Consider the following 26509-nt stretch of genomic DNA (forward strand, 5'->3'; position numbering starts at 1 on the left):
GCCAGCGGGTACCAGCAGAGGGTCTGCGGCTCTTTGCTTCACCCTAATCACTCGTAAATGGTCGCAGAGGCCTTGCAGCCAGCAGAGAGGGGCCCTCATTAGTGGCGAGCTAATGTGGCCTCGTTAATCTTTTAATCCTCATTTCCTTGCGGGCCCCTGTGGCCCCGACCCCGCTGGCCACGAACCAGTGCAGAGTCAAGCGCTCCCGCCGACTGAACCTGCTCCCATACTCCCGATACCTCCCTGCACCCCACCCATCAGCGATGTTGCACGGCCTCTGCCTCTGCTGGCCACAAGAGGGCCCTAAGATCTAGAGTGGTCTGTTTTTAAAAAAGAACATTAGCCAGGTACAGCAACTCCTGCAAGAAACCCAGTCAGAAGCTCAAGCAGGTTCATAAGGAAAAGAAAGAAGGGAATTAGCATGAATACACCTTTAATTTGAGCAAAGTAATAATAATAATAATTATGATGATGATGATGATGATGATGATGATGATAACAAACCACCCAGCAAAGAAATCTGCCATTCCATTAAACAATCTTTATTTGTTTTCTTATAAAACCACAAATTCTCACGCTGTAATGTGAAAAAATAGTTGATTATACAACCATTACGATATATACAGCCAAAAATACACAACAGTACAAAAAAAGACTAAAAAATAAATAATTCCATCGCACAGAGAGTTTAGTTTGACGGCGTTTACAGTGTCCAGCTTAGAGTTTATCCGTCTTTATCCGTTTTCATATAACTCTTGTTATTGTTTGTTATTGTTAGCCTCAGTTAGCACTCAGAGGCGGACCGACCGTACACACAGGAAGTGTGTACATTTCACTCTCAAGGCCACTTTGGAAGCCGCAGCTCTTCTTCAAGAAGATCCAGTGTTCACACAGTGAGCGTCGTCATGTGGCCTGCAGGCATTTTGTGCTGGATGCAGTGTGCTAACGTTTTCGGTTTATATCGGTGCAAATTGAACGCCCTCTAGTGTCTCGGAGCAGGGTTTGGTCTTTCAGGTGATTGGTAGCTGAAAGAAAGAAGAAAATTCTTGATATTACTGAAAAGTATTTAAAAAAAAAAAAAAGAATACAGTGTGGGCTACAAACGTTTGCAGTTTTTGCAGTCATTTTCTCACCCTCCTTGAGCAAAATGACCCGGAGAATCCACTGCGGCAGGCGCACACATTGGGTCGAACACAGCGGCTGCCGTAGAGACACTTCTGCTCACACTGGGCTGAGAGACAACAAAAAGCACAGAGCAACAAACATGAGCGTGGGAGTCGGGGCTGTGATGGTTTGTTTCGGAGTTTTTTGGCTTTTGGGTTTTGGTCTTTGGCTGGGATACTTACGGATCTGGCACAACATTCCCTGCCACCCGGCGGCGCAGTGGCATGTGTTGGCACCGACACACTCACCTCCGTTTAGGCACTTATGCAGACAGCTGGCTGTAGAGGGCGACAAAACACACCGAGATTGTTCATATTGTACTTATTTTAAATCACTGCTAGCTTGAAACAAGCTAAGTTGTCCACCGCTATTGCCGAAATGTGATAACCTAAGAGACAGACGTACGTTTGTCACACGTCTTGCCTCGCCAGCCGGATGGACAGTCGCAAACGTCTGGACTGACACACCTGCCGCCGTTCATGCACATGGGCTCGCACACACCTGCCGAGACAGAAATTCAAGGATCCTCTACAATTCCCCCCATATGACTTCAGGGTAATATGTGGGTGGAGGCAGACGCGGGGGCAAAGTGGATGATGAAAAAAAGAAACACCAACTTTTCTCGCATCTCCTCCCGGTGTACCCCTGCACGCAGGAGCACACGTTGTTCCTCATGCACTGGCCACCGTTCTTGCAGGGGGGACTGCACACTGCTGGAGTGGGAGAGAGAAATGCATTGTTAGGTGACTTTTGCCCCCCCAATAAAAAAAAAAAAAATAAAGGCTTGGATTGCCGCTCCGGACTTGTTACCATTGTGGCACTGCGCGCCATAGAAGCCGTGGGGGCACTCGCAGACGTTGGGTCGCACGCAGGAGCCTCCGTTCAGACAGACCGGCAAGCAAAGAGCTTGGAGACGCAGAGGTCGGAGAGGTCAGAGAGTTTGTAGAGTGAGGCTGTCAGTGTACCGACAGGCTCACTTACCGGTCTTGCACGACGGTCCAGTCCAGCCAGGTGGACACAAGCATTTGTCCGGAGACACGCACTGGCCCCCGTTGTGACAGTGACGGCTGCACACCACTGTCAAAGATCAGAGAATCAGAGAATCATTATTATTGAGGGACAGGTGGATTACCAAAGATGTGCAAAGAGACGGAAAAGCAAACGCACTGGTCTCACACCAAGGTCCGACAAACCCGTAAGGACAGGAGCAAGTCTGGGGTCCGACGCACGAGCCTCCGTTTTCGCAAGGATGCAAGCACAGAGCTGCCATCAGAAACAGCATTAATGAATAAGTTGTGTCATTAATGTTGCGGGATATCTCTCTATTGGACACGTTGGTGTGTTTTACCTTCCTGACAGGTTTCACCGTGAAAACCTCGGAGACACTGGCAAATGCCCGGAGCGACGCACAGGCCTCCGTTCATACAAGCGGGCTCGCAGATGGCTAAAGACAACGCAACTGCACTGTAATGACATAAAACAACATGCAAAGAGACACCTGAGAGACAGGCTGCTGGCCTGGACTCACCCGTCTGACAGTTGGCGCCGGCGTATCCTGGTTTGCAACGACAGGTGTTTGGTGCCGCACACTCCATGTTCCTGCCGCAGGTGTGACGGCACACAGCTGGGAAAACAGGCGACAAACTGCTTAATATTTCACCCTAGAGCAGGGGTGGGCAAACTTTTTGACTGGTGGGCCACAATGGGTTGTAAAATTTGACAGAGGGGATGGATGGAGTGTTTAGGTGGCCCACCTCAGGGGACAAAAAGAAATGTCATGGGATATGTACAAAAAGTGTGCTTCAATGTCAATTGAAAAGAACAAAAGCAAAGTTATAACAAAATCATTGTCTTCACAGTATTTAGCTCTTTATTGAAATGAATCTTAAAACACTGAAAAAATCGATGAAATAAAAGAAAAATGTATTCAAGTTTGGGAGGCTGGATTAAAAAGCTTAACGGGCTGCATATGGTCCCCAGGCCATAGCTTGCCCTTGCCCGCCCCAGAGGGTAACTGTGTACACTAGCTAGCTATAGGGCAAATACATGTGATTTTGGCTACGTGAGTGTGGGCAGGAAGTACCTCTGCAGGCGAGCCCGTCCCCTGTGTAGCCCGCAGGACATCTCCCACAGCGGAAACCTCCGTCCACCGCCGGCTCACACTGGACGCCGGGGAAACACGGGTGGTCGGCGCAGGTGACGGCGTGCCTGCTGGCCGTCATGCCGCTGTGGACGCTCTTGCCAGGAGTCGTGAAGCCCGACGCAGCCACCTCGTGCAGCACCGCCAAGGCTTCTGGCGCCGGCTCGGCCTCGTCTCCGTCCGCCGAGAACTCTGACTCGGAGAGCGAGTAGGACAGAGCGCTGAGGGCGGCGGTGAGAGGACGGACTGGTTTTGGCGGCGTCCAGGCTCGGTACTGGCTGGACGTGAGATGGTTGAGCTGCGGCAGGGTGGTGTATTGTGGAGTTGAGGGTGAAGGTACTGCACCAACCAGAGTACCTTCAGACTTTTCGGGAGGGTGGTCAAAGTATCAAGGAACTGTTGTACATTCAACTTCCTCTCAGACATTTGCTACCGGGTACTCACCATGGAGGATGTTCCTTGTGGAAGCATGATAATGCTTGAGAAACTCTTGCTGGATCTGATGAAAGTGGTGGTTCCCTGCTGGGTTGGGACAGAACTTTTCTGCACGGTGAACCCATTTGAAGTGGTGAATGCTCTGGGGCCGCCTCTGGGTGCAGGGAGTGCCTCCCTCCTCCCTGTCCCACCTCCCCTCCCCGGGGCGGGAGCCTGGCGCCCAATGTTGTCTCGGTTTGCTCTGCTGATGGATGAGGTTGGGTGTTTGGACCTGGCGGGGAGTACGGGCAGATGGAGCAGGGGGATTTTACTGCCGCTTGCGTGCAGGAATCGGCCAGATTTTACTATTGCCTGCTGCTGCTGCTGCTGCTGCTGAGGGAGGTGGTTGGATGCTGAGGGGAGACGGGGGAGGAGCTGTGAGGTCCTTGAGCTTCTGATTGACTTGAAAGCTGGTGCCTGTTTCTGGCTTACCAATGTCTTACCTTCCTTGGCATTCTTCACGCAGACACGGCCGTTGCCGTAAAGGCCAGGCGGGCAGCGGCCACAAACGTAGCCAACGTGCGGCGGCCTGCGGTTGATGCACTGGACACCAGGAAAGCAGGGCCGGCTGGCGCATGTCACTGACACGCTGGCAGCCAATGACCTATCGGACCCTAATGTACACAAATTGCATTGATCAAATGTCGATGAGATTGTGGCCTTCTTGATCTATATACTGACTTAGTTAAAGGCTTACCCAAACTGGGTACATCCCTTCCTGATGCCTGGCTGACCGTCTTGGATATTGTGTTGCTGATGTTTGGCTCAGGCTGGACTTGGCCCGGTGTGACTTCTGAGACGTTCTTCAAAGAGGCTGGGTTTGTCTGGGATGGGCCGGACCTGATCCCTTGGGTTTTCTTCACAGGGTCCGTTTGGGAAACGGCTGGCGGTGAAGCCGGAATGTTCTTGTTAGTATCTTCCTTCCAAGGCAGCTGGTTCTGACTCTGTCCTGGAATCTGGCTCCCTGGAGTGGCCTTTGACAGGTTTGGATCAACCTCCTGTGCCGTCTTGGACACCCCTGCACCTGTCTGAAGGGTGTTGCTGCTCCAGGTCCTCCGGTGAGCGCTTGTCTTCGGATTGGATGGCTGCCGCGGAACATCTGCTACCTTGTAGATGGTTGTATGAGGAGCAGATGTGGCAGGGATGATGACTGCTGTGAGAGGAGGTAAAAAAAAACACACACACATTCATCCCACTTTTCTTCCTATTGCAGGCCGGCAACAAGGACTGTGAAGGACTGACAGGATTGGTTCAAGAGGTTGCTGGTAATGAGGCGGCAGCCCAGCAAGATCCGAGACGTTGGGAAAACATTTGTGTAAAAATGTCGCCAAGGCTTGATGACCACTCAGGGCTTCACAACACATTTACAGGCCTCCAGCGTAGCGGGAGAGCCTTGGTGACTGATGATGAGACGGCTACCGGACGTGGCTCTGTCCCACAGTGCTCCACTTTAATTAGAACCCTGGAACACTTTGATGAGGTAGGTTTTTAAACGTTGCTCTTGTTGAGTCTTCACTGTGCCCGTGTGATTCATTGGTCTTGTGTCTGCACCTGGCGAAAGTACCCCTTTAATGCCTGGATTTGTTGAACCTTGTTCCATTTATCTTCCTGTTTGCGTCGCTGGTCTCAGACTAAGAGCCTCCTGGGATGAAGGACTCCACCCGGTGCCTTGCTCAGAGGTAATTAGTGAGTTTATTTTGTGCGATGCACATAAAACCCTTCCCTTCAGGATAGTGATAGATATAAAAGACAACAAATGATAAAAGTTGGGTTCCTGCTTACCGGCGCATGTCGTTCCGTTTCCCAGCATGCCTTTGGGACACGGACCGCAGCTGTAAGAACCAAAGCTGTTGATGCACTGGACCCCCTGGAAACAGGGCTTCCTCTCACACTCGTTGATATCTTCCAGGCATGTCAAGCCTATGGGTGTGCATGCACACACACGCACACACACACACACACACACACATACACACACACACACACACACACAGTCATCAGTTCCTCTTTAAGGGACCACAAAGGAGCCGTCCAGGAGACACTTCCTCACCTCGAAGGCCCGGCGGACACTCGCAGGTGTAGCCGTCGGCCGTGTTGACGCACCTGCCGCTGACGCAGGGCGCCGACAGACACTCATCCACATCCTGGTCGCACAGTGCCCCCTGTCTGCCTTTGGGGCAGACGCAGAGGTACTTGCCGCCGCCGGCAGGAAAGTGGACATCGGTCACGCACTGGCCGCCGTTCTGGCATCTGCACGGCTGCACGGCGATCTGGCGAGTACACGCACACACGCGTACACGCACAGACACACAGACACACACTTAACCCAGATTTTGTTTAGTTTTCGCTTTAAAACAGTCTTTCCATCCTCACTGTACCTCCACCGTGATGGTGCTCTGGGCGTTGCACTCGTCCGACAGTGTGAAGCGGAAGGAGCGGCGCCTCGAGCGACCTCCATCCTCCTCGTCCTCGTCCGCCTCAGCCTCCTGGAGCGACGGCGCCCTCCAGATGAGGAGGCCGGCGGGGGAGAGGACGGCCCCCAGCGGAGCCTCCTCCAGCTGGAAGAGCAGCGCCGAGCCCTCGGGGTCCGAGGCAGCAAACTGGAAGACAAAGTTCTCGCCCTCGAAGGTCTGCAGTTCACTGCGAGGCGGGTGGAAGGACGGTGGCTTGTTGACTGAAGACAGAGGGAGGGAAACACTTTTAGCGGAGAGAATCTTTTTCTTCTAAAGATGAATGCTTAGCCGAGAGATATTCAGACTTTAGCCACGGATGCTGAAGGAGAGCAGATCGCTGCAGGAAACACCTGCTCGGAGGTAGACTGAACATCATGACTGGAGATTCCACAACACAACACAACGCCAGCCGCCAGTGTGAACATTGTGTAGTTGTGGTAATCAGCCATGTGACCCCCCGCCCCCGTCTCTCTCTCTCTCCCGGCCCACAGTGGTTAAATGACAGGTCAGGGCATGCCGGGAAACTTAAAGGCGTACGCCGCTTTGATCTGCCAACAGTGACAAACAGGAGCACAGCTGGATGCCACCGCAGCAGACTGCCGCTCTCAGGTAGGGAGAATTTTTTTCAGCTGCAGCCACGTTGCACCATTTGAAAAACAACAACAACAACAAAAAAACAGATTGTCTGAGTTAGTTTCTACCTTGGTTGACAGACCAGGTGAATCTGGACGTGTCCGGGTCGCACAGCAGGCAGGGGCTGCCGGGGTTGGCGTCCCCCACCGTGAAGCACATGCCTTCGATGTTGCACGTCCTCTCCTGGGCGCCGCAGGGAGACAGGAAACAACAACAACAACGACAAAAGGTCATATGCTGGACTTAAACAGAAATTATAGTTAGTACTTTATTGGCAAATATGTTTCATCGAGCCGTCAAGAACTGAGGACAATTTGATTTTACATTTACAAAACCTGTGTGGTCAGCATTTATTTTTCCACATCTCAATCTTTTTATGTACGATGATCGATGATCGATGATCGATGATCGAAACTAACTTGCTGCTTAACCAGCAGCAGTTTAGCTGAGTTTTCAAAATCCCACAATCCCCCACAGGGCACAGAGGAAACACATTCTGGTCACGGTGAGGAGAGTTACCTTTAACTTACAGAGCCCAGAGCGAGACGCCTCACACACCTGGCACACACCATCGTAGATGGTCAGCACCTTGGGCTGGCTGTACTGCGAGCCATCGTTGGTGACCTGCAGGAAGCGGGAAACGGCCACACGGAGTTAAAAAAAAACACCCACACAAAAAGAACAGATTGGTGAGGTCGGAGAGGTCACCTTGATCTCCCAGCGTGCGTAGGGTTTGTCGTCCATCATGAAGTCCTCAGTGCTGACCGCTGTGTTGCTCAGCGACGGGACAGCGCAGTCTAGCGCCTTGGAGCTGAGGAAGGTGGCCCTGGTCCGCTGCTTCTCGCCGGGGCTCCACGCTCCGTTCACATACTCCACAGAAACAAACAACAAAAAGCATAAGAAACAGGAAGTCCCTCAAGTCCCCCTCGTTCTCTCTCGTGGGGTTCGTCTCAACCTTCAGCCTGGTGGCGTGGCAGCTGAGGTCGGCCGAGCTGATGAAGCCCAGGCCAAAGACTCGGACCGTGCGGCAGTTGAAGGCTCGGATGTCGCACAGGCCACCATTCTCCAAGTCTGTCAGCTCCACTGGTTGGCCTGTAGGGGGAGCAGAACGGGGACTTTTAGACTTGAAGGAAGGACTTCAATTGGAAAATCTTTATTTGGATTAGTCCCTTGAGATGCATCATCTTGTTTTCAAGGAGGTCTATGAATGAAGGCTACAAGGATGAGGTAGACCACTGAACATGGACAAATGGACCTCTGGAGGTTCAAAGCAACACTCCTGACACTCACTGATGGCCAGGCTGCAGTCGTAGAAGCTGTAGCCGGGGAAACATTGGCAGCCCCAGTCCATGCACTCCCCGTTCCCATTGCAGAAGTCTGGGCATCGCAGCGCAGTCACAACCTCTGTTGCGGCCCCCGCCGAACCCAACACCTCCAGGGCGCCGTGGGTCCGGTTCTCCAGCAGCCTCCTCTCGCACTCGTTCTCCAGGTAGGGCAGCAAGGCCTCATCCCAGCCCAGGTCGTCTTTCAGCTGCAGGTCCAACATGCACAGGTCCACCGCCTCGTCCAGCCGCCGGCCCAGCAGCCGCCGGCACGCCATGCCCACGGTGGAGTTGGCCAGAGCCTGCTGGCACACCTCCAAGGCTTTGGCCGAGCTCAGGCCGCTGGGTGTGGGCCAGCGGGACTGCACCTCCGGCCGGGCCTCTGCCAGGTGGTCCTCGGGGAAGAAGTAGGCTAAGTTCTTCAGGTCAACCTGAGTGTGGGTGGCGAAAACAGGCTGGAACTCAAAGGAGACGTCCCTCTTTGGCCGTTGGATGGACAGCAGGAAGTCCTCCCTCAGCTCGCCGTCTGGCTCTGGACCGCCGTCTTTGATACTCCTCAGGTGCCTCCTCTCCAGCGGGTGGCTTTGAAAAGCTGACGCGTCCAGGATGCTCTCGTCCGGTTCGGGACTCTTGATGTACTCCACCGTGGTGTCCATGGAAGGGAACACGGAGGTGTGGTCCACGTTGTCGAAGGCCACGCAGTCGGAGTGGGCGGAGGAACTGTAGATGTTCCTCATCCCTTGGCCGGCGTGCGGAGAGGTAGCGTACCCCGCCTGGCAGCGACAGAAAGGCCTCCGCACCTCCAGCGGCAGAGCTGAAGGGGTTTTGTCGAATAAACTCTCACCTGGCACTACCCTACATCAGACACACAAAAGCATAATATTTCAAAAACAGGTTCTCATTTCTCCATCTCTGCTGCTTTCTTGGGGAGCTAACCTCCAGTGTTCTATAAAGCGTTGCAAGTCAGCTGGTCCAAAGGTGGCGCCGTCTCGATCGTGGAAGTCGTTGTTGCCATTGCGGTCAAAGGTACCGCAGAGACCCTGCGTGTGGGTGTAGTCCACGCTGGGCGCCCGGACTGACAGGCTCATCCCCCAGTCGCCCACGTCGGCCCGGACAAAGGCCCCGGACGGGAAGACCAACTAGGAGACCGGGCAGTCGGTAACAAATCAAATAAAACCTCTCCTGACCGATCTGGTGCCGCGTGAATGTCCGGATACCTACGGTGACCTTCTTCCCTTGGTGCGACTCCAGGACCCGGACTCGGGTGCCTTCCCGCTCCCCTAGCGTCTTCAGGGTGAGCCGTGGCCGGCTCTCCTGCGGCTGCCCGTCGCACATGTCGAAGATGGCCACCTCGTTGCCCTCTCGGGCCGCCACGCCACAGCCACAGGCCACAGCGTAATGGCGGCTGCCGCAGTCCCACTGGCGCCAGTGGACCTCAAAGTCCCGCACCAGGCTCCGGTACAGGACGAACGTGCCGGTCTGCTGGTTTTCGTACCGCCTGAGGAGGGGGGGGGGAGGGGGGGGGTTGGTTAACGCACGTGTCATCACATTTTATTTTTACCTTCCTGTTAGATGTGGGCTGAAACTGTACCTGCCGTCCAGCGTGAGGACGTGCGGGTCGGTCAGCGAGTAGCAGATGGAGGTGGGAACATCCTGCACCGTGACCTGGGGGCAGAGGTCAGGAGAGTCTTAATTAGAGAGGCACTCCGCCCACTGACCTGCTTGACCTTCAGCTTTGAAGTTTATACTAAACACAGATGGGGAGCCCTTTACCGCCTTGCACCTTTTTCCCCTTCCCTCCACACACACACTCAGAGTCTTCAGGTCTGCAGGGCTGAAATTAAGTCTTACATAACATCATAACTCCTGGCCGAGTGGAGCGGCACTCCGCAAACATCAATTCCATCCTTCCAGCGCGGTGAAGCTCTTTATTACCATGTGTCTGCACTACACACCAACAGAGAAACCTGCCATTACTACCCACCCTCCCCCCCCATGCAATACTCTCAAATTAAGACAATACTCCTATAAACACAGTAGACGGCGTACCATGGGGAACGTTTATCCTTCATTAGATCTAATTGGACAGGACTCCTTCACGGAGCGTAAACTGTGTTTTGGAGGCAAAAGAATTTTTAATGTCTATGCAGCTTAATGCTGTGCATGCAGGCAAAGAGGAAAGTGTTTCTACTCCACAAAACTTATATTGTCCACTTGAATGCAACAGACAGAGAGGTCCTCCAAAAAAACCCCAACACAGATCCTGAGAGGTTTAAACGACCGTTCTGAGGAGCTCCAGGAAATTACAACTGCTCACTTGTATTAACATTGCGAGCATCTGCTCAGAGACTTTTGAATTCCCTTTCCTAGTTGTCGACCCTGCACTCACCTTCATGCTCTTGGGCACGTAGTTCCTCCAGAGCCGCGGCGCGCCAGCCAGCGGCACTGCGCTGATCAGACTGGCCCGATTCCCGTCTCGCGAGAAGTCAGTGATGGCGGTCACGTGGAAGGACGCCAGGCCGCAGCCGCCGTCGTCACCGCAGCTGCGAGGCCGCAGCTCCAGATGGCAGGTGGACAGTGCCACGTCTGTCCTGCTACCGTCTACAAGGAACAGGGGTGTGGGGAGTCGGGGGGGTCGATAAGGTGGTGATGAGTCGTCGGGAAGGTTGCGACACTGCCCAGAGGAGCTCCGGTCCTACCTGGGTCACTGACACTCAGGGCCACGTGGACACCACCGCACTGGTGGCCGCTGCGCTCCTGACTGGGGCAGGGGAGGGGCACCGTGCTGTGGAGTGCCACCTGGTACTCAACACCGTCTTCTGCAATGTGGAGCAAGTCTGGAGTGAACTGGAGAGAGAGAGAGAGAGAGAGAGAGAAAGAGAGAGAGAGAGAGAGAGAGAGAGAGAGAGAGAGAGAGAGAGAGAGAGAGAGAGAGATGGCAACTCGGTTGTCAGCTTCAGGGTGTAGTAGCTCTGAGATGCTTCCTGAAAAGGTGGGTGGATGGATGGATGGATGGATGGATGGATGGATGGATGGATGGATGGATGGGTGGATAGGTGGATGGAGGTCTGTTTACCTTCAGCCCGGCATAGAAGCTCTCGCTCTCCTTGGGAGCCGATCTGGCGTGGCTGGAGTTGGTTCTGAAAGTCGACACGCTGCAGGAGAACTGTGGGGAAAGGCACAGAGAACAAGTCCAGAAAGTTTGGCACTCGTCACCTTGTCGGCAACATGATCAGCAAACTAACAGCTGATTTTACAGCAACAAAATGTGAGGGAAAAAAAATTGTTTGACTCTATGATCCAAGATTCAGCAGCCAAACGGTCTGAACCCCTCTGAGGCGGTCTAGGACGCCACCTCCGGTTTAGAATTTTCCACATTAACGCTTCTAATGAACTTCTTCACCCTCGTCAGCTGCTGCATCAACACGGAGCAGCTGCGCTAGAGTGTAAAAAAAAAATCCAGTTTTCTCCCAGAATGAGGGAGCCACAGGGGTTCTGATGCAGATTAACCTTGCTAGATTAAAAATTTTGGGGGGAAGAATTAGTCACATGCTGATCTTAAATTCCAGCAAAAACAATCAATGTTTTGACGTTTCCTTTGATTCTTCTGGGGACAGAAAGATAAAAAGGAAGCTGTTAGCAGTCACGTTTCCTTTGCCCGCTCATGAGAATGACGCGTATTTTAGCTTTCCAGACAGCAGCACATCTGTGACTCTCCTGCAAGCCGCTCGGCTCACGTTTGGCTGACTGGAACCGGCCTTGATAACGTGAGACAGGCCACATGTGCAACACACCAACCGTCTTATGATGTCATCTCTCTGCTGCAGGCCCCAAAGTTTAGAAAAAAAAAAATTGGTAAAGCTATTCTGATGCTCTTCTTGACTATTGGGAGGTGAGCTAACCTCTGCTAGCGGCCAGAGGAGACTGTTCAGGGCATGTTCCATGTATTCAAATAAAAATACATAGCTCACATAGTCTGTGTGACGGTCCAAGTATTAGTTTACTGTGGACACAGTGGCAGGAAACTGCAAAAAGAAATGGTTAATCAATTTCCTATCAGATGGACGGTTTTAGCTCCAAAACTGACAGGGTTTTAGCTGAATCCTCTAGACTGGTCTAAAGGATGTGAGAGCATCTGCCCTCGCCAGACCTAAATCCCCCACAATTCCCTGTGAAAGTCTAAGTGAACACGTCTAAATGTGAAGCATGTGGAGCAAGGCTTTTCCCCAGTCTGCAACTGATTTATCTCCCCGTCCCTCCTTTGGCCCTGGCTGAGCTCAACAGGACTGGACTGGGGTTCAACTCCCTTCCCTCACACCGCAGGTCTAGAGGAGGTCAGTCCGGATCCACCAGGACTTGGAGGGGTCAAACCTACCTCGACCCCGACCCCTTCTCCTCTGGGGTCTTTGTCCCCATGGTATGGCAGGAATTACCGTCTCTCCCAGTCTGAAGTGGATGCCGTCCATCTCGGCCAGGGAGAAGCTCCTGCTGGTGGTCTCCTGCCGGATCTCGGCCTTCATGCTGTGGCTGATGTGCCTGGCCCACACCACCTGGAAGGCCAGCGGCTGGCTCCACGGCGGCGGCACGAAGGCGCACCTCAGGTGGACGCTCTGGCCCACCAGCTCTGGCGTGATGACGGGCCTGGACAGCAGGGGCGGGGCCACAGCTGCTGGAGACACATGGCTGATGATCAGTTCTGCGGGGAGGGCCAGGAACCGTCCTCCTGCTCACCTTCACAGTTTATTATCTGACATTTATAGAGACAGAACAGATGAACCTGTCGATGGAAAATGAGATTCAGTTTTGCTCCGAGGGATTTCAGGGTTCCTTCTTGTGCGTGGGATGAACTTCCCAAAATGGGATCCAAAATTGATTGCTCATTTTAACATAAAGCTGAATGAAACATCTCCACCCTGCAACCATTTGTGTGATTCTCAAGCTCGAGTGTGTAAAATCTGGCCTGATTTACAATTTTTATATTGATAAAAGCTTAATATACTGCCCATAAATGCAAAGGTTTATACTCATAGTACAATAAAAGTAATTTGGTTTTCCTACCCTTAGAACAGTTCTTATATTTATGAGAGGGCCTTGTTCCCAGTTAGCTGCCATCTTACACCATCATATTTCTAAGGAAGCCTGGTGTGGACAATCCAGCTGCTTAACAGCAGGTTGTGTATTTAGCGTGAACGCTTGTCCTCAAATAAACCAATGAAGAAGAAGGTGGATGAGGTGTCCAGGCTTGTGTGCGCAGGGTCCCGTAGTTCACCGGCAAATACTACACACTTAACCTTTAAGCAGGAAAGTGGTCTTCACCTCTGCATCTGCCACTGACCTCCACCTCACCGGGCGGACACAACCGCACTCCCACATCTGGAGCCACTGGAGACCGAGAGAGAGATTCATCAGGAAAAAAGCCTGGATGGATTCTCCAGAGGAGTCATCTTCCACCCTCCCTCACCTTTGGCGCAGTAGCCCATGCAGCCCTGCGTGGGCTGCAGGTAGTAAACCATGAAGTCTCCGCAGTGGCGCACAGTGACAGGGATGCGGAAGAGGCAGCAGTCCTTGGCGCTGCCGTGGAAGAACTGCCATGTGGCGCAGGCGGAGAGCTGGCGCAGCTCGCCGGGTCGCGGCAGCGAGGCCTCCCTCAGCGAGAGCCACACGGGAGCCTGGGTCCCACAGCGGTTCATCTGCAGGAAAACAGTCATTAGCCATAGCCCGCCACCGGAGGGCGGTGATTAGGCCTCCACCTCCCGAGGGCCTTCATTACACCTGGCTCCTCCCTCCATCCCTACCCCACTCACCTCCACGCAGCTAGTGGGCATCTCGGCCGGCTTGCCGTTGATCCAGAAGCGGTACCAGGCGGGCGGCAGCGAGTGGTCGCAAATCAGCTCCTGGATGGCTGTGTTCTGGATCTCTGTGGAGTCAAATTCCATGCTGCGGTAGGGGCTGCGCAGCATGCGGTGGCCCCCCGGCTGACACTCGGGAGCTGCGGACCCCACCAGGAGGGAGAAAAAAAAGAAGTGTTTTTTTTTTTTGGTTGCTTGGGCTCGGTTCCTGCTTGGTTTTAATCCATCTCATGAGTTCCAGATGCGTGACTTTTTAATTAAGCATGAGGATAATCTGGTCTCTTCTTCTACTTATTCTTCCATCTCGGTACACATGACACAGGCAGACATAACAAAAGCAACTCGTGCTGTCATGGGAATCAGAGTCTGAGTGCCGTGTTGGCCCGACTCCTGCCATGCCGTGTGACAGTTTGTTCTCAGAGCAGCATCAGCAGCATTGCTCTCGGGGAAGGATCTTGACCTGAGATGACCTTCATATGTAAACTACCATGGAGATGGAAACTGAACCAGTGTAAAAACAGTGTAAAGGCCAACACGTTGACAAACTTTTAGGATGAAAGGCGGGAAAACACTTTTTTTAAATATATATATTTATATATCCTACAACTTCCAGCCTCTCTGCAGCTCAGATATCAAAGCAGCCAACCGGACGCAAGATGTGCAATTCGCCCCTTCAAACTGTCAGTGGGGGCAGTTTTCACCTCTGCAATTTCTCTGAAGTGCCAAGAGTGTGAGAGACACCCTCCTATAAAGTCGCCCACCTTGAAAGGCAGAAAGGCAGCAGGGTGTGACAGAACCTCCTGGCCAGAATCACGAAGTTCTCTACATTGAACAGCTGGCAAAAATCCCTCCAACACACTGGGAGACAAAGGAGAGGAGCAGCAGCTCGTCTTTCACTCCAGAAAACACGTTTTCACCTCCAGTTTGTGGGGCTGCAGACAAACATTTGCGGTATTTTAAAGGGCGTCACGACCCCCCCTTGAATAGAACCCCGAGCCCTAAACAAGAGGGGGGCCCCCCACAGGTTGGGTCCCCGCGCTGACAGCCGCTCTTTGAAAGCAGACGCTGGTCTGGGAGCCAGACTGACAAGTTTTCAGGTCAGAGGTCGTCCAAACAGGGACGAGCAACGGTGACAGCGGCTACAGACCCCACCGCTCCAATTTGCCGGCTTAATAAGTTTACAGAGCCGAGGAGGAGGAGGGGAGCTAATGAAGCGCTCAGAGAGGATGGGAGGTCCTCACACTTCCAGGGGGGTGGGGGAGGGCAGGTCGACTCTGCTGGTGGGGTGGGGTGGGGTGGGGGGGAGACTCCTGGATTTATCCAGAAACAGAGAGGTGAGGGTTCGGGCAGCGGCTGACAGTGAGACCAGTCTCAAGAGCAGCAGACTGATGGTTCTCCAGGAGGTTCAGCCAGCCCACATCAAGTCCACTTGACCGGCGGGAGCCCAGCAGTGAGGAGTGGTGGGGGTGCGGAAGGGTCCTTTAGGTTCAACTTGAGTCTGGACGGACCTCCTTCTCTTCAGATTTCTCGGCAGCTGAGGCCTCGCCACCACTGACCAGGCCCTCCCTCTGTGATTTCCCTCCGTTTACGGCTGTGTTTAAAGTTTTACGGCTGCGTACTTTGATGTGTCTTTAGATGCCCCGGAGACAAACACTCATACTGTGTGTTGGTGGGACACACGATGATCAGAGTCACTTTAAACTGGAAGTGGGAATCAAATAAAACAACAACAACAACGACACACACCACAAAACATGTGTTATTTTATTCCTGTTTGAAATTGACGTCTGCTCTCGTTTGTCTCCAAAGATGAGCAGTGAAGAAGAGAAGTGGCTCACAGAGCAGCGGAGAGAGAAGAAGGAAGGAGCAGGTTATTAAACCTGGTCATTACACCTGGTCCAGGTCATTACACCTGGTAATGACATCATTAGGGGGCAGCTCTGTGATCTCTGCTGACCCTTTCATTTTCCTCTCCTCTGCTAATTGCGGGTTCAGAGGTTGAAGCGAGGCGACGATGTTGAGCTGCTGTGGTCGAGTGTGCGGCACAGCGCCACCTTTAGGTATTTTCTGCAAGTCCTTGACAAACCTCCGGACGCCGCCGAACAATTGGAATGCAGCGGCAGCGGCAGCAGCAGCAGCAGAAGCAGAAGCAGCTCCGCGCTCCGGGACGCGTTCGGCTTCGGTTCAGACTAAACAGTTGGAGGACGCGCGCGAGACTCTTTGCACGAGGAAAGGCAGCCCGGTCTCCGCATTGGGGTCTTGCGGGAGGGAAAGAAAACAAAACAAAAAAAAAAGAAAGTAAGAAAAGAAAAAAAGCTTGCATCCACCTACCGTTTTGTGCGCGCGCTGAGTGCATGAGCCAGAACAGCGCCGCGCGTAAAAATCCGACGACGAGCGGCCAAAAGTCCATGGCTGCGGGGTTTTGTGCGGGTGTCTGCTGCGGGCTGGCGCATGCAAAGGCTGCGCAGAGAGTGGCGCAACAACCTCCTGACCTCCTCCTCCTCTTCCTCCTGTTTCTTCTCCTTCTTCTCCGCCTCCTCCGCTGTGATGAGAGCGAGAGAGAGCGAGCGAGAGAGAGAGGACTCTACTTCCAGTGTCACGTGATCACTTGGGTATCAAACTTGTTACGCACCTTCCTGCCCTCTTTTTAAAAAAACAAAAACAAAAAACTTTGTCTTACTTTAATGAATTTGGGGGCACATACTGAACAATATGCACAGCTATCAATATATTATATATATATATATATATATATATATATATATATATATATATATATATATATATATATATATATAATATGTATATTATATAGCATATATGTAATATTCATTCATTCATTCATCTTCTATACCCGCTTATTCCTATTCAGGGTCACGGGGGTCTGCTGGAGCCTATCCCAGCTGTCTTAGGGCGAAGGCAGGGTGACACCCTGGACAAGTCTCCAGTTCATTGCAGGGCTATATTTATAATATATTAATGTAATATTACAACTGTGGCTCCTTGCAAAGAATAATAATAAAAAAGCATTAATTGCTTTGAATTATTTGAAAAAAATATACATATATATGTATGTATGTGTGTGTATAAATATGTATACATTTTTTTAAATTATTTTCAGATGAAAGAAACTTCCAGAGAGCAAAAAAAGGAGTCACCTCACTTTCTCTGCCCATGTGAGCGGGCGACAGGGGAACACTTAGAGGTTGACCTCCCGAGTGCGTGGCGTAAACATGAGGTGGCGAGCGCCTGGGAGACACGGAGACATACCTTTCCACCAAATCAAAGAGCCCAGAGCCGTCACAGCAGGTGTTCCGCCGCCTCTCGTCCAGCTGCTGTGAGAACAAACAGGCCTCAAATGAGTGTCACTTCTGTTCCACTGAGGTGACACTCATCTGAGGTCATGGTTCTGGTGGGAAAAAAAAATCCCAAACAGTCAAATGAATTAAGACTTGGGTCTCTGGAACAACTTTATGACTATTTCAGTGAGTTTAAGGTTTTTTTTTGTTCATTTCTTTGTTCTGCCTTTTTGTGCCATTTTGGGTGAAGCCAGGACTGTTTACATTCCCCTGCTGCTCTGACACTAAAACCCCAATTTGTCCTGTGATGTGTGTGTGTTTCTTCTCCCCACCTGTTGCGTCTGTGTGTGTGTGAGTGTATTCGCGTGTGTGTGTGTATGGGAAAAGGAAAGACTCCCTTGAGGGGGCCTGGATATTTGGAGGCTCCCACACAGCAACACAGTCATCCACAACCTTATCTGCTGCCTGTTTGATGTCGGGGGGGGGGGGTTGTTGGCGGCAGGAGAGGTTGGGGGAGGAGAGGGTTTCCCGCCTTGCTCCTCCTCCTCCTCCTCTTCCTCCTCCCTCCTCTGAGCACTTCCAGATGTCACATATCCTTCCTCCACGGTGAGAACCAAAACACACAAATGGGAGAACATGCAGGGGGGAGGAGGTAGGAGGAGGCGGGGGAGGGGGTGTGAGGACGGTACCCACAAACATCTTGCAGCCATATTTGTTCCTGTTAACTGACGAAACACACACACACACACGGTAAACACGTCCAGATATGGTGCTGGTGTAGCCGCTTTTCAAAGCTTCCTGGTTCTTTTTCTTTCAGGGATCAGTGGATGAAAACATTTCTGCCGTGAGCTCATGTGGCGGCATTGTTTCCAACACCGAGACTGTTTGTTTTTTGTTTTTAAAGATTCCTAAAAGCATAAACTGAGAAGGGCAGGTTTTATAGGGTCAAAGGTCTGTTTGACTCGTCCCTCCCAAAAGTCACTCGCTGTTAAGTTTTTCACGACTTTTGTGTCTCTTTTTTTATGTTTGTAACCTTTTTTTTAACGACTCCCTTGAGGTCGCCGGGCTGGACATTTGGACCACTGGATATTGTGACCACTGACATCATAGTTGTGACCTCAGCAGATCACCACTGTGTCACTTCCTGCTTACTAGGGCAGGGCCAGAGGAAACACAGAGGCTAGTGCTTTGCTAATGTTACTTGGGAAAAAAGATCAAACTGAGGAAATATCTCCTCAATTTTTGTTTATTTTCTTTTTTTTTCTGCCTCAGATCAGAGTCAACAGGTGTGAGTAGGAAGGAATATACCCTGATTAAAACACCAGTTCTGATCACAACCTTGTTTCTGTTTTTTCTCTTTGCAACTGCAAATGAACAAACAAAAAACCAATCTCCCAAATCTCCATCTATCCACATTAAAAAAAATGACGATGAGCAGACATTAAAACTTACATTTTGCAGAATATATTACTACAATTATTCCGAAATGAATTTAAATGAATGTACTGCAAAAGTATGATTGATAATACGTACTTTTCCCCAAGATATATCTCAACCGGAACTGTTTTCCTGTAGTATGCGTGTTTTCTTAGCTTCTGCTGCCACCTAGTGGACATAGTGAGGCTATGCACCACGTGGCCAGGATCGACACCATTTTTTCAGCAAATAGTCCCCTTTTAAAGGTTAATCAGCTCAGTTCTTACACATCAACTAGTGTATTTGGGCTTTTCAGCGTCTCTCTCTCTCTCCACTTTCTCTCTCTCTCTCTCTCTCTCTCTCTGTTTTTTTTTTTTTTTTTTTTTTTTTTTTTTTTGTTAATGTCATTTGATTCAAAAATGTGACAGTCTGCTAACCTGCTGTGTTGATCTTGACAGATAAGAATGGGGAGGAACAGGAGGAGGAAGACGAGGAAGAGGTGGAGGAGGAGGAGAAAGAGGTGGAGGATGGTACGCCCTCTGCCCACCAGGAGGCGGTGACCAATCCCCGGACACTGCTACCAGTCCCACCGGAACAATGATTAACCACCGGCGGAGCAGCGGCCGGTCAAAGATCGCCCCCTGAGCCCGGGGACCCACTCCTTCCGGTTTGCCGCCGAAGAGACACCGCTGCGCTGCTCATCGTGAGTTCACGTGCTCTCACTCATTCAGGCGAGCGAGATACTAATTACTTTGAATTTTTTTGACAGCCAAGACTGTTGCATCACTCCTGTTGTTTGTAAAAAAAAAAAGAAGAAAAAAAAAAAAAAGAGAAACAAGGTGTTCTTTCAATAATTGAAATAGATGAAGTAAACGTAAAAACTATGAATTTCTGACAAACGTACTTGCTCTGTATATTTGATGACTGTGACAAATGTGGCTGCAATTTTTGCTTTGAAGTGTCATGAGAACTATGTATATGTATATGATACAATTATCATAATAATTATTATCATTATTGTCATTACCATGTTTTAAAATTTCAATAGGAAGCCATATGCAGGGTTTATTGTGAGACAATTATTCTGAGATAGGTTCAGTTTGTTGTAAGACATAGTGCTGTCATTTGTCTTGAAAAGTAAAAATGTAAAAAAAGACATATCATATATTATTTACAAAAACAAAAAACAAACAAACAGCATTTGACAGCATCTACTGGCCAAAAAGGGGACTACACAAACATACAAACAAAATCCACAAACAAATACAAAGACAGTTGGTGGAATGTCAAGGACTGGCAAGATGAATTTCAGACCCTGTTGATAGTTTCTCTGGTTCACCACCAACCAACCATGCTGTCTATGTATCTGTCCCTGTGTCTCTGCAGGCCAGAAGTAGCCTCCTCCAACCTCCCAATCCCACTCATGGAGCAGTTTGAGGGTTTGTCCGCAGCTGAGACTGTGAGCTGCGTGGCTGCCCTGCTGGGCTGCAGCTTGACCTCGGCCCAGGTGGCCGCCTACCTGGACGAGCACGACCAGCTCAGACACTTCCGGGAGAAGTTCCTGGTGCCCAAGATCGCCGACCTTCCGCCCTGTGAGTCTTTTAAAAACAAATGTATACGGTGGACACACACATACAGTATATTGTTGCATGAAGTGGAGATATTTGAACTATGCTGGTGTGTAGTCAATATAAAACTGGATCAAATCTTAGAGGGAGATTATTTGAGACCGTCTCAGCTTTGGGGTCACTGTCAAAAAATAAAAATGTAGGAAATAACAGCTATTGTTGTTATCAAAAGTGTAAACATCCAATACTGGTTCATTGGTCATAACAATGACTGATTACAGTTTGGTTTTGCTACAGTTAAAAAATAACAGAAGTGTAGTATTTAGAGTAGCAAAGCTTTTCAAAAGGATCCAGATGCTCATGCTAGACCTCTGGTCAGTTCACTCCACATTATTCTGTCACAACTTTTCAATTTTCTCATAATTATCAACAAATGCATTGTTTCCTTAATGGCCAAAAAACATTTTACTTATGAGTTAAGGCGTTGAGGGACCTTTCAGTGTGGTGTGGAGTTTGCATGTTCTCTCCGTGTCGGCGTGGGTGCTCTCCGGGTTCTCCGGCTTTCTCCCGCAGTCCAAAAACATGCATGTGAAGTGATTTGGAAACTCGAAATTGTCCGTAGGTGTGTGAGAGTGTGAATGGTTGTTTGTCTTTGTTTGTCTCGTGGCCCTGTGATGAACTGGCGACATGTTCTATGTCAGCTGGGAGAGGCTCCAGCAGACCCCCGTGGCCCTGAGCTCAGGAATAAGTGGGTACCGAAAATGGATGGATGGATAAAGGAGTTGAATCAGCTACACATGGTTGGCGACTCCGCTTAGTTCTATTTGCCACTCTGACGTTACTGTTTGTTAGCTGCTATGTGTTTCGCATTCAGGTGGTACTGAAGGCTTGAATAACTGTCCTGGAATGCAAACTCGTGGCATCGTTTGCACAGAACAGCGCTCTTATCTCTTATCTCTTATCTCTTCCATCCAGTGTTTTATACATGTCAATTTCCCATCCAGCGAGCTTAGCAAGGCGGCGTTATCATTGTCATCCATCACGTTTGTTGTTATCACAGGTAACCTGCTGGCCCAACTACTGGCCCAACTACTACTCCGACTTCTGCTTGTCTGACGAAACTCGTGCCAATGTTCCGTGTTGTCTAGAGTATAAAATAAAATCTGTCTGTCTGTCTGTCTGTCTGTCTGTCTGTCTGTCTGTCCTCCCTGCAGCTGACCTGTCACTGGTTGACGGCGAGCAGGACTGCATCTACATGGTGGGCAACTCGCTGGGCCTGCAGCCCAGGATGGCCAGGACCTTCGTGGAGGAGGAGCTGGACAAGTGGGCCAAGATGTAATGATGATGACCCCCCCCCCCCCCTCCCCCCACACACACACGCACACACACGCACACACACACACCTTCACCCTTCCGTACACATGTACTACTACTGCTGGTATTCATCTGCACTCCTTGACCTTGGCTGTGACCTTCAGGGGGGCTCACGGCCACGTGGTGGGGTCTCGTCCTTGGGCCTGGGCGGAGAACAACATCGAGGAGCTGATGGCAAACGTTGTCGGTAAAAGAGAGCCGCCTTGTTTGGATTTTTTTTTTCATATTTGTTTTAGATAAAGTAAACAGCCCTCTGTGTTTGAATTGGAAGTGCAAGGTGGAACTTTGCAAGTCAATTGGAACAAAGACAAACACTCGAGAAATTCCTCAGCGCTGCGTCTGTTCAGAAGTCACGACCCCTGCTGGTGACTGTCTTCTTCCTTTGTTCTTCTTCTTTGGTGCTATCAACATAGTGCTTCTATCTATCCATCTGTCCCCAGTGTGCCCTTGAATTGCCCTTCAGGCCCCCACCCTCTTCTTGTTTGCAGGTGCCAGACTGGAGGAGGTGTGTCTGATGAACGGGCTGACGGTCAACCTGCACCTCCTCATGGTAGCGTTGCTTGCTCGCAGCTCATGTTTGCTGCTTTCTGAGGCTCTCTCTTAATTCTTCTGAACCCCCCCCACCCCACACACACACACACACACAACCAGCTCTCCTTCTACAGACCCACGGCGGCCCGACACCGGATCCTGCTGGAGGACAAGGCCTTCCCCTCCGACCACGTGAGGACGAGTAGCGACTAGAACCGCTGAACTTTGACCCCTGCTCAAACAGCCAGCTTTGCTGCGGACGAGCCATTTGAAGATTAATTGTTCCGTCACCGCTAAAAAAAACCTCTCTGGTTTTATGAAAACCTGATTTGCTGATTTGCTGTTACCTGTTAAAGTCTTTCTTCCCGCTTCCTCCTCAGTACGCCGTCGAGTCCCAGATTCGCTTGCGAGGCTTCGACCCCCGTGACAGCATGTTGCTGCTGGCCCCCCGTCCGGTACTGCAGCTGGACTCCTCCACTAACACTCCGCTAACACCTGGTTGGACTGATCACAGATGAATGGAAAAGCAGAAAAACCAACAAAAAAAACCAACAAAAAATCCAATCTTTCTGCCTTTCTTTGGTCTCTAATCTAATCTATGATCAATAGCTGGACGTCAGTTTAGCTTGATGGCTACAAAGACAGTCGATGATCAGAGTCCTTCCTGAGAAAAACCAGCTGAACCGCTTCTTTTGTTTTTCTCTTCAAAAGATAAACTGCTTCTTCAATCAGTGTTGACAGTGTTTGTCAGTGACGCCGGCGTTTGTTTCTTTGATTGTGTCATCCCAGGGCGAGTTCACGCTGAGGACGGAGGACATCCTGCGGGTCATCGAGGAGCAGGGCGACTCCATCGCCGTGGTGATGCTGAGCGGCGTCCAGTACTACACCGGTCAGCTGTTCCACATGGCCGCCATCACCGCCGCTGCACAGGAGAAGGTGACGGGACAACGTCCTTGGGGACCTTCCACAACTTTGGAGCCTGTTAAAAATGATAATTGAATAAATTTGCTGTTAATTTAGAAAAACACTGTATTGATTGATGGATTGAGTGATTGACTACCCCTCAGGGCTGCTATGTGGGCTTCGACTGCGCCCACGCGGTGGGGAACGCTGAGCTGCAGCTGCACGATTGGGGCGTGGACTTTGCCTGCTGGTGCTCCTACAAGGTGAGCCAGCAAAGGGACGCTCTCTCGCTCTCTCTCTCTCTCTCTCTCTCTCTCTCTCTCCCTCTCCATCCATCCATCCATCCGTCTGTAGTGCTACGAGGGTGTGTGGCCGTCTGACGCGCCTTCGTCTCCCTCCCTCGCAGTACCTGAACGCCGGTGCGGGGGGGCTGGCTGGGGCCTTCGTCCACCAGAAGCACCAGGACAGCGTCAAGCCTTCGTGAGTGACCTGCAGCGCCACCTTGCAGCCCATACCACAGTTTTAAAACGGTTGTGTGTGTGTGTGTGTACCCCCCGGCATTTTCAGTTTATTGCTCAGTTCGAACATTACAGATTACCACAGGTGTGATCCACATGTGAACAAGACAAACTCTGATATTTGCTGGACTCGGTTATTAAACATTAAACCGGGGCGTGTCATATATGTCAATAATCTCTGTTTGCTGCAGCCTGATTGGATGGTGGGGACACGACCTGAAGACTCGATTCCAGATGAGCAACGGTGAGAATCTGTCTTTGTCTCCATCTAGTGGTCGAGTTCAAGTATTGCATGTACATGTTTTTTTTCCTGTGTGTGGTCAGAGCTGGAGCTGCTGCCTGGTGTGAGCGGCTTCAGGTTGTGTAACCAGCCTGTCCTGCTGGTCTGTACCCTGCAGGCCAGTCTGGAGGTATGACACACACACACACACACACACACACACACACACACACACACATGCATCAAACATACGTTTTCAACTCTAATAAGATCCTTCAAAGCCCCAGTGTGTCAGATGTAGCACCACCTACTGGTCAGAGAGCATAACTTCACTCTCCAACCTTATCCTCAGACATTTCTTCTTCTTCTTCTTCTTCTTCTTCTTCTTCTTCTTCTTCTTCTTCTTCTTCTCTCTTTGTCTCTGCTCCTCTCTACCCCAGGTGTTCAACATGACCAGCATGGCGGCCCTGCGCAGGAAGTCCCGCCTCCTGACAGGCTACCTGGAGCACCTGGTGCAGCACCACTACGGCGAGGATGCCGCCCGGCCGGGCCACCGGCCCACCGTGCACATCATCACGCCCTCCGACCCCGAGCAGCGGGGCTGCCAGCTCTCGCTCTCCTTCTCCATCCACATCAAGAGGGTCTTCGAGGAGCTGGAGAAGCGAGGCGTCGCCGTGAGTACCTGGCTGCGATTGCGGTATTTCTTTTTTTTTCATCATTCCTTTGTATTTCAAAAGTTGTGTGTGTTTTGTCAGTGTGACATGAGGGAGCCCAGCGTGCTGCGAGTGGCCCCGGTGCCGCTCTACAACTCCTTTGGGGACGTCCACCGCTTCGTGGAGACGCTGGGATCAGCGCTCGCCGCCGCCAGCAGCGGCCACTGAGTGACCGGCTGATTCCTCTCAGGACGCCGCCAGCGGTGTAGGGGTTTATACTCACCCAGAGTTGTTTGCAACTGACTGCGTGTTTTCTAGTTTTTAACGTTGGTGAAGGGATTTTGATGTGAGAGATTTTATTTGAAATTAAAGTGAAAACTGATTGACGTGGATGTGTTTTTTTTGGGATAATCCAACACATTGGTTCCCAAATGGTCTCAGGACCCACATGTTTTTCCTTATCATGAAGTCGCGACCCAAATGTATTCCATAAAAATAAAAAAACGCGAGCCCACTTTCCATCATGTCTCGTGAATAAATCATTGAAATGACTGAATTGAATTGAATTGTGTGTCCAGCAAAATAAATGCCCAACATTTATAGTCTCTAAATACATATATTTAAAAAAAAAATAAATAAAAAGGGGAGACTGCCCGCCAAGCCATGACCCAATCAAAACAGCAATGCGACTCACTTTTGGGGTTGCGACCCACCGGTTGAGAAACGCAGATCTAACACCCCCCCCCACCAAAAGAACTCCCTTTGATGTTTTATGGAAAAGAAGACGGCCCGGCCGCGCCCCACCCTGCCACTCCCACCAAGGCCCCGCCCCCTCACTCCCCCTCCCCCCCAAGCCCCGCCCCTCCCCCTCCCCCCCCACCCAGCTGACTGTACACAGACTCGCACCAATTAGCGGGCGGCCGGTCGCAGTGACGCCGACGTGCCTCTAATATTCCCGCTGTGTTTATGCACTATTACCTTGACGGATGTCGGCGCCACAATTAGATATAATTGGCATATCAATATGCAAAAGCTAAATGGATTAACCTTCTTTAAAACTAACGAGCACCCCCGGACGCCCAGCTGGGGCGACGGAGCAGAATTAGCATTTTGTCGTTCTTTTTCTTTTTTCGGGGGATTGATGTGTGAATAAATAATTGAGGAGTGAGACGACGACGACGTGTGTGTGTGTGTGTGTGTATGTCTGCGCGCGCGTGCTGTTGTCTTTCCTTTGGGCCACTTTGGACCAAAACTGTCTGCCGCCTTGAAGAAAAAAAGAAAAAAGAAAAAAGTTTGAATATGCAGATTTACTGTCCTAATGATGAGTGGTGCGGCCTGGCTGCAGCCGCACGCAGAAATCTGCTCTTTGTTTTTCATGTCGTAATAATTCACTGTGTTGCTCTTTGTTGTGTTACACCCACCCCCCAACCCCCCCCGCCAGGACCCCCCGGAACCCCCGGAAATGTAGTTAAAATAGTTGTTTTGCAACATGTGCTGCAACAATCACTCATATTTTTTTTTTCTTTCTATTGTATTTCTTCACAAGGAACCACTTCCTGGGCTAAATTGCTGCTAAAGTAGCTGCAGCTGTTTTTTTTTCCTGCTAAATTCGGATGATTGGACTGAACCATGTTGACCCGGGGGGGGGGGGGGGGACGACGACGATGGGGGAGTCACGTGGTTTCAGATGAATTGTTACCCATTTTGTTTAGTAAAATAGTAATAATCATACTCCCAACATCCTTTAAACCTTTTTTTTCAAACAAGACTGATTTTTGTGTTTTTCTTGTGCCGTGTGTGATTCTCCCTCTGCGTGTCCAAATGGATCTCATCGGCCGTAAAGAAGCGCGTCATCGTCCCGCATGTTCTGACTTCGCGCTGACCTTTTCACTGTTCATAATGATTACGGTTTGATTTGACCGACTGTGACCCCAGAATCCGTGTGGAAATGATTGGTATTTCACTGTACATTTTGTGTTATCGTGGGAGACA

At 50.7% G+C, this 26509-nt stretch overlaps 2 protein-coding genes across 2 annotated transcripts; one reads left to right on the forward strand and one right to left on the reverse strand.

The window, feature by feature from the left end:
* Positions 1-521: 521 nt before the first annotated feature.
* LOC142903109 (von Willebrand factor D and EGF domain-containing protein) lies at positions 522-16578 on the reverse strand. The gene is given in 33 exon segments (XM_076048565.1): positions 522-1025; positions 1134-1231; positions 1347-1442; positions 1570-1665; positions 1782-1877; positions 1975-2070; positions 2146-2241; positions 2332-2427; positions 2513-2608; positions 2693-2788; positions 3248-3668; positions 3749-4131; positions 4222-4443; positions 4446-4931; positions 5561-5698; positions 5829-6048; positions 6157-6452; positions 6933-7047; positions 7384-7488; positions 7573-7734; positions 7820-7956; positions 8155-9041; positions 9123-9325; positions 9408-9684; positions 9778-9851; positions 10576-10787; positions 10886-11033; positions 11263-11352; positions 12620-12852; positions 13503-13568; positions 13648-13876; positions 13991-14175; positions 16367-16578. Coding segments are annotated over 33 exon segments (6249 nt in total). The 5' UTR covers positions 16446-16578; the 3' UTR covers positions 522-1010.
* Positions 16579-19299: 2721 nt separating this feature from the next.
* On the forward strand, positions 19300-25691 carry kynu (kynureninase). The gene is made up of 14 exons (XM_076048650.1): positions 19300-19453; positions 20137-20342; positions 21533-21653; positions 21797-21879; positions 22181-22242; positions 22344-22415; positions 22604-22678; positions 23013-23159; positions 23291-23389; positions 23533-23606; positions 23836-23888; positions 23969-24054; positions 24305-24538; positions 24620-25691. The coding sequence occupies exons 2-14, from the start codon at positions 20174-20176 to the stop codon at positions 24743-24745; spliced, it is 1401 nt and encodes a 466-aa protein (XP_075904765.1). The 5' UTR covers positions 19300-19453; positions 20137-20173; the 3' UTR covers positions 24746-25691.
* Positions 25692-26509: the final 818 nt, after the last annotated feature.

The sequence above is a fragment of the Nelusetta ayraudi genome, unplaced genomic scaffold (assembly GCF_046127955.1).
Source record: "Nelusetta ayraudi isolate G7.1 ecotype Tasmania unplaced genomic scaffold, CSIRO-AGI_Nayr_v1 ptg000106l, whole genome shotgun sequence".
NCBI lineage: Eukaryota > Metazoa > Chordata > Actinopteri > Tetraodontiformes > Monacanthidae > Nelusetta > Nelusetta ayraudi.